Here is a 7809-nt window from a genome sequence, read left to right as displayed (position 1 = left end):
CTTACCTCTTGATCCAATTCAAGACTCAAGGACAGAGTCTACCCTTTTACAGCTCCATTTTGGTGTTAAATGATGATTACACCAGATTTACAAGCATAAATACACCAAAAATTGCATAAAGCCAAGGGTAATTGGTTTGTACTGGATGGTTGGGATACTTTAAATTGCAATCTAAAGTGATAGAGATTTGTATCAGATAGCCAATGGTAAGTTTGAACCATCAATTGCACCAAAATACAGTGATTAATGCTAATTAATCACTGATTAGTAAAATAATCCCCTATTTTGTGTGCAAAATAGGGTAGGGGATTATTTTGTGTGCAAAATAGGGTAAGTTTGAACCATCAATTGCACCAAAATGCAGTGATTAATACTAATTAATCATTGATTAGTAAAATAATCCCCTATTTTGTGTGCAAAAAATAGAGTGTACAGGGAGGCCAAATCTGGTGCCTCAGAGTTCAAATGAGCTCAAATCCTTTCAAGGGCATCAATAACAGTTAGTCTAGTAAAGGATCAAGCCAAGAAAGAAAAGATTTGACCAAACATTGAATGCTTAATCTCTATTTTACCAAAGTCACTTGTTGCAGATTTGATGTAGAGCTTGATGTAACTTCTCCTTGAAGAATTTCAAGATTCTGAGGCCACCAACATGGTCAAATAGTCGGACCATATGACACTGTAGAGTTCACAATGTGTCAATATCAATTATGTAAGTATTAGCAGCAACTCTTTCTAATCATGTATGGACAATACAGACCATGTCGTCAGGACAATAACAAGCATGTAAAGATCACAGGGAGTGTTTTCTAACCATGTATGGATTATATAGGCTACATCACAATAATCCTCAACATGTAAGGATCATGAGTGCCATCTTATTTCGATCATGTACATAGTATATAGTTTATACATGGCACATCAGGCAACATTGAGCACATAGATCATGTGGAGTCCTATTGAACCATGGTTAGATCATATGGACCTTGCATACCACAACAAGATAATACTATGCATGTAAGGATCAGTGCCATCCCATTTTGACCATGGCCAAACCACATCCCATTTTGACCATGGCCAAACCATATGGACCGCAGAGCACGCATTATATCAATACCGAGCATGCAAATATGATGGGAAGCCCTTTTGGAGCATATAAACATCACAAGCAACCATAACATATGGACCGTGTAAGGCCATGATGTATGATAACATGCATGACCATCATGGTGATGATATATGTCCATGGTGGACATGATAGCATGCATGTATGGGGATCCCATATCACATAATGTCATAGTGCCACCTCAACAACGTAGTCCACATCAGACAAAAAGCGAGATACCCAAAGCGTCAAAACCCCCGAACACACAACTGTCGCACACGTCTTGTAAGACATGGGGCTTCAGAGGAGTAGTGGGTGCTTATGGCCACCCTGAGTTGCACGGCGATGTAAGGGAAAAATGACACTCCGTGAGGTTTCGTATTTCGGAATAGCAAGGCTTCACTGTCGCAGACGCCCGAAACCTATCAGCCCTGCCATAGCCTCATGGACCGTTTGCAAGCAAATCCATCACATTAGGGTTTCTCAGGGCGAAGCTGGACTGCTAAATAGGGTGCTTCTGCACCAGCAAAGGTTGCCTCTATCAAGGGATACTGCATACTGCCTGCTGCAAGAATGCATCAAAAGGAAAGACCTTGTGTCTGGCAGGCATCTGCATTCCATGTTGGTGTGGAGTGAACTTGACTCCATAGCCAGTTTGGGAGATCACCTCATTAGACTTTTTGGTTTGAATGGCCATCTGTTGGAAGCAAACCTTGCTTTCTGCAGAATCTTGCAGAAAAGTGTCTACACTTGGGAGGCCATCATCTCAGCCCATGCCATCCTCGGAGAAAATGAGAAGGCCCTTACCCTGTATGATAGAATGCAAGAAGACGGTTTGCTACCTGGGAAATTCGTGTTCTTGGGTGCCTTGAAAGCATGTGGCAACATAGAAGCCATACACAAGGGCAGGTTGATACATACTGAAATAGTTAAAGATCGACTAGAGTTGGATTTGATTGTTGAGAGCACTCTGCTCAATATGTATGCCCAATGCAGGGAGCTCGAGGATGCTCGCAAAGTGTTTGACGAATGGTCCAATGATGTGGTTATGTGGAACACTATGATTGCAGGGTATGCCCAGCATGGGCATGGCCTTGCTGCCCTTGAGCTTTTTGAGAAAATGCAACAGAAAGGACTCAAACCCGACAAAGTAACATACTTGTGCCTCTTAAAAGCATGTGTTATGGTAGGATCTGCAAGTAAGGGCCGCTTTATACATGATGAGATCATTAGAAGCAATAATGACTCAGATTTGGTCATCGGGAATACACTTGTTGACATGTATACCAAATGTGGGGGGTTGGATGAGTCAGAAAGAGTGTTTGCCATGATGTCATGTCAAAATGTCGTGACATGGAATGCCATCATTGCAGGGCATGTTCAGCGTGGGCACAGTCTCTCTGCGCTTGAACTTTTCAAGAAAATGCAGCAGCATGGAATAAGGCCGGACAAGGTCACTTTTTTGTCTGTTTTAGAAGCATGTGGCACCATAGGTGCCATAGGGAAGGGTCAGCTGATACAAGACAAGATCCTGAGGTGTGGACTTGGTTCTGATGTATCTGTAGGCAATGCACTGATTCACATGTATGCAAAAGGGGGAAACATAGAATTGGCCCGTAAGGTCTTTGATGCTTTGTCAGGTCGAGACATGGTATCGTGGGGTGCAATAATGTCAGGATATGCTCACCATGGGCATGACCTCCTTGCTTTTGAACTATTTGAGGATATGCAATTGAAGGGCATAAAGCCAGAGAAAGTTGTGCTTCTGTGCCTACTGAAAGCATGTGGCAACATGGGGGCCATAAGGGAGGGCCAGCTCATACATCACCAGATTATTGAGCAAGGACTTGAATTTGATGTGGCTGTTGGAAGCACCCTTACTGACATGTATGCTAAGTGCAAGAACCTGAATGAGGCACGCAATGTTTTTGACAAGCTGCCCAACCGAGATGTGGTGTCTTGGAGTGCAATGATTGCAGGTTTGGCTCAGTATGGGCATGGCTTACTGGCTTTTGAAATCTTTGAAAGAATGCAACAAGAAGGCATCAAGCCCGATAGAGTCACCTATCTATGTCTTTTGAAAGCATGTGGCAACATAAAGGCCGTAAGGCAGGGCAAGTGGATCCATCGTCAGCTGATTGGAAATGGATTTGAACTAGATGTAGTGGTTGGTAGTACCCTTGTCGATATGTATGTTAAGTTTGGTGACATGGAGGAAGCACGCCAAGTGTTTGACAAAATGGTGACCCGGAATGAAGTATCATGGAGTGCAATGATTGCAGGGTACATTCAGCATGGCCAAAGTCTCCCTGCTCTTGAACTTTTCCAAAAAATGAGGGAGGAAGGGTCTACACCAGACAAGGTCATGATGCTGGGCATCTTGAAAGCCTCTGGTAGTGTAGGAGCGGTAGGGCCTGGAATGGTGGTACACGACCAGATCATCAGAAGTGGAGTTGGTTTAGACCCAATTGTTGGAAACACGCTCGTCGACATGTATGCCAAATGTGGAAGGGTTGATGAGGCACACAAAGTGTTTGACGAGTTATCGGATCAAGATGTTGTCTCATGGAGTGCAATGATTGCAGCTCATGCACAACATGGAAACTACAGGCTAGTTTGGCAAGCTCTTGAAGACATGAAGCGACAAGGAATTAAACCTGTTGATAGTACTTACACTAGCATTCTTGCAGCTTGCTGCCATGCTGGCCGGGTAGAGGATGGCCATCGACACTTCAAATCCATGACAGAAGACCATGGCATTACACCAACAATTGAGCACTTCAACTGTATGATTGACTTACTTGGCCGAGCCGCTCATTTTGATGAGGCCAAGCAGCTTCTTCAAACTATGCCAGTCCCACCTGATGTAACCAGTTGGATGTCTCTACTCACTGCATGCAGGTCATACAGAAAGATTGAGCTAGGTAGACTTTGCTTTGATGAGGCAGTCCGACTAGACCCCAATGTTGCCGCTGCATATGTGCTGATGTCAAACATCTATGCTGATGCACATATGTGGGAGGATGTCCACAAACTAAGACTACTGAGGCAATGCACTCGTGCATGGAAGAAGCCTGGGGTGGCATGGATGGAGAGTCAAAGTAAGTTGCATGAGTTTGTGGTGAGTGACAAAAATCACGCAGAAGGTGATGAAATCTTTGCTAAATTTAATAGATTAAAATGGGTAGTGCGGGAGACTGGTTACGTTCCGATGCCGAGCTTGGTGTCAGAACTTAGCTTAGATGAGGATGAAGAAGTTGCCTTGGTCAGGCATCATGGGCAGGTAGGTCAAGATTTTGTAGTTCCCATAATAAATGAAGTGTGTACAGACCATGATTCACACAATGAAATTATGTCAAAGATTGAAAAGAGAGAGATTTTATTTTGTGATTCTTGCCAATCTGATCAATTTGCGAATAGTGTGTGTTAATCTGCATGATCTTTATGCAAAGAAAAGTTTTGCTGGCTACTAAATTCTCATGGTGTCATGTAGTTCATCTATACTATCTATTACCAACGCTGTTTCTCTACTGCCATGTGGCAGCCCCCTGAGCTGCCACATGGCATCTCCTCAAGCTCCCCCGCTGGAGCGTGAGGGGCAGCTTCGTCTTCACTTTGTTTGCTGACTTTTGCAGGAGCAAGCCGATCCCATCTTCAAGCCAGCTGCATCCTCCTCATTCGAAGCTGTGACCTGCAGCAATGCTCTGTGCTCTCAGCTTCTGGTGAGAGGATGCCAGGGCAATCAGTGTCTGTATCAAGTCAGCTATGGAGATGGCTCTTTCACTGTGGGGGATTTTAACCTGGAGATCTTTACATTTGCGAGCACAGCAAGATCCTCCTGCGTTTCCCCATTCTTCGAAGGCTCTATGAAAGCTGGAAACCCTACCTCGCAGCATGCTTTGATGGAGCTCAAGCACCAAATTATGGCTGCCCTGGGCAAGCTCATGGATCGCGACATGCAGCAGATCGCAGTGGAGGAGCTTGACAAGATTGTGGAGACCTCGGCAGACCGTGTGACAATCTGCTTGCCTTGCCTCTACGATTCAGACATGCCACAGAAGAATATCATGAAGGAGTGCATAAGGCTCTTCGGATCCCTGGTATCCATCCATGGTGGTCTGATCATCCCACATCTTCCAAAGTTCGTTGGAAGCATCATGCGGCACTTAGTGACCCTGACAGCAGCGTCAGGGATGCATGCGTGGATACGATGAGCATCATCCTTTTTTCCCGCATGCTCTCTTCGTCGTCATCATCATCATCACCATCAACATGTCGAGAGAATGGTGTACAGGCGGCTTCTTCCTCTTCTTTTTCTCTGGCTTTGACATTGGCCACCCTCTTCTAGCCCTTGTTTGATGCCCTCAGAAAGCAGAGCACGAGTGTGCAGATGGGTGCTGCAATGTGCCTTGCACGTGTCATGGATAGTGCCAACAACCCTCCCCTTGGTGCCATGGCTCGCCTCTGCCTTCGAATCTGCAAGTTCATGAGTAACCCTAACTTTGTTGCAAGGCCAGCTTTGATTGCAGTTATCAGAAGCCTTTCTCAGGTCACAGCTCAGATCTCTTCACTTCTCCCTCTTCCTTTCTTGCTTGCTATGTTTTATATTTCATAGTAACACTAATTAAGATGGTGCATATTCTTTCCATCTTTAGCGGTGCATTTGCCCTATCAACTACTTATTTGCTGTACTAATTCTTTCTATTTGCTACTTCCCTTAGTGCTAGGCTTCATTATGGCTGAGTCTGCCCTGCATCTCCGGAGGTTTGACAGAAACTCAGTACGAAGGGCTTTGTGTGAATATATGCTCTTATGTGTGTGTGTGTGTGTGTGTGTGTGTGGAGTGCGTGTGTGAGAGCATATCTTGATACAGAGTTCTACACCCACTATTGGGCACTGATGACGTTAGTGGGGATGTCGTAGTATCGAGTCCATACTATGCATAGTGGAGTTGATAGTTATATAGTCTTGTGGTTGACTACCATGAGTATATAACATGCACGTTCGTAAAAGGTGAATTTGGGCATGTTCCTGGATTCATCCAGGTATATATATATATATATATATATATATAGATTGAAATCAATGTCTCAAGGACCTCTCTCTTCTTACTTGTATGTCAATGTACAAATCTTGTGGTTCTTCATTTGGCTGAAGGAATTGTGGCTGATGTAGAGGAATTGAAGGCGGGTGAGGTTGGTGAAGGATAGGGGAAGCTCACAGCTGAAGTTGTTGGAGATGTTGAGGTTGGCAAGGTTGGCAAGCTGTTGGATGCGTCGGGGATGGTGCTCAAAAGGTTGAGGTTGGAGAGGTCGAGACCCATGACGGTGTTTGAGGAGTTGCATTCAACACCAAGCCAAGAGCTGAAGGAGGTGCCGGTGCTGGGTGCCGTTGTTGTCCGTCAAAGTGTGCCAGTTGTTGAGGTTTCTGTCGGGGTCATCAAGCCCGCCTTTGATTGTGAGGAGAGCATTGATGTAGTTGTTGTGGAAAGCTACAACTCGGAAGGGGGAGGTGGCTAGGGCTATGGACGGGCTATGGATTGTATAGGTGAGGTTACATGCAGGGGAGATCAGTTTATCTTACTGCTCTACACAGGATAATGTTGCAGATCTATTAACAAAGGCTTTACCTCGAGAGAAGTTTGAAGCTTTCCGCAAAGCTTTGGGCTTACTCTCATACAAAGAGTGATCTGCTACCTTATACAGGTTCACACTTTCACTATAGGGAGGATTTGTAGGCATATGCTCACTTATGGTAGTGTTATGTGTGAACAGGGTTTAACCAAGGGTACTTTTTTCCATGTGGTTTTTCCCCTTGGATATCAAGTGTGAAAGGTCAAATGGTGGCACGGATCCTTCATTCATATCTGCCGCAAAAATCGATGGCTCGCTACTATTGCTTTTCGGTTGGTCGAGTGAAGGGCAAATCAGTACACCTCTCTCTCTCTCTCTCTCTCTCTCTCTCTCACACACACACACACACACACACACACACACACACACTCACACCCCACGCATGTAAATAAACAAACAACATGGAGGGTATAATGCAACATAATAGCCAAACATCTTGCTCAGGTCAATAACAAATCTGTGAAATGCAACATTCCTACATGCTCAACCTACCTCAAGTACACTCAAGAACAATGAATTGTGATAAGACAACAATGGGTGCAACAGAAAAGGGATCAACTTAGCAAAGCAAAGAATCTATGAGGTATATTAGGATCATGAGGAGACAAGAGGTGAAGGATTTATCATGATATTGTAAGGTCTTGGCTATTTCTACAGTTGAAATGGATATACCTCAAAGTTTCAAGGATCATTATTCAAAGGATCATGATTTTGGAAATGCATTTCGAATTCTCAATTCTCAGAATGCAACTCCTTTCAAATTGAAGATTTATGGAGCATGGTTTACTATATTATCAGGATCATATTTGTGTACCTCATGATACTCATGTTCAAAGAGTCTTGGTGAAATATTATCACGAGGTCACTTATGCTGCACACCCAGGCATCAATAAAACGTATTGTCTTTTGACGGCTACATACTATTGGCCTCAAATGAAGCAAGATGTTATTAAGTTTGTCACAGCATGTCTTTCATGCCAACGTATGAAAGCTAGCAGACAAGTTCCAATTGGTCTTCTTCAACCACTACCAGTTCCCCATGAACGCTGGGAAAATATTAGTCTGGATTTT

The 7809-nt window shown here is 44.1% G+C and overlaps 1 protein-coding gene across 1 annotated transcript; it reads left to right on the top strand.

The window, feature by feature from the left end:
• The first annotated feature begins 1366 nt into the window (after positions 1-1366).
• LOC147619248 (pentatricopeptide repeat-containing protein At5g27110-like) lies at positions 1367-5755 on the top strand. Its single transcript, XM_086772908.1, has one exon. It carries the CDS (start codon positions 1464-1466, stop codon positions 4533-4535), a length of 3072 nt encoding a protein of 1023 aa, XP_086629034.1. The 5' UTR covers positions 1367-1463; the 3' UTR covers positions 4536-5755.
• The last annotated feature ends 2054 nt before the right edge of the window (positions 5756-7809 follow it).

Source organism: Cibotium barometz, chromosome 33 (genome assembly GCF_041138505.1).
Source record: "Cibotium barometz isolate CiBa-2024 chromosome 33, ASM4113850v1, whole genome shotgun sequence".
Taxonomy (NCBI): Eukaryota; Viridiplantae; Streptophyta; class Polypodiopsida; order Cyatheales; family Cibotiaceae; genus Cibotium; species Cibotium barometz.
This window is presented reverse-complemented; position numbering and strand designations above follow the sequence as displayed.

Coding starts and splice junctions, on each gene's coding strand:
- LOC147619248 (XM_086772908.1), top strand. CDS start 1,464: ATGACACTCCGTGAGGTTTCGTATTTCGGAATAGCAAGGCTTCACTGT.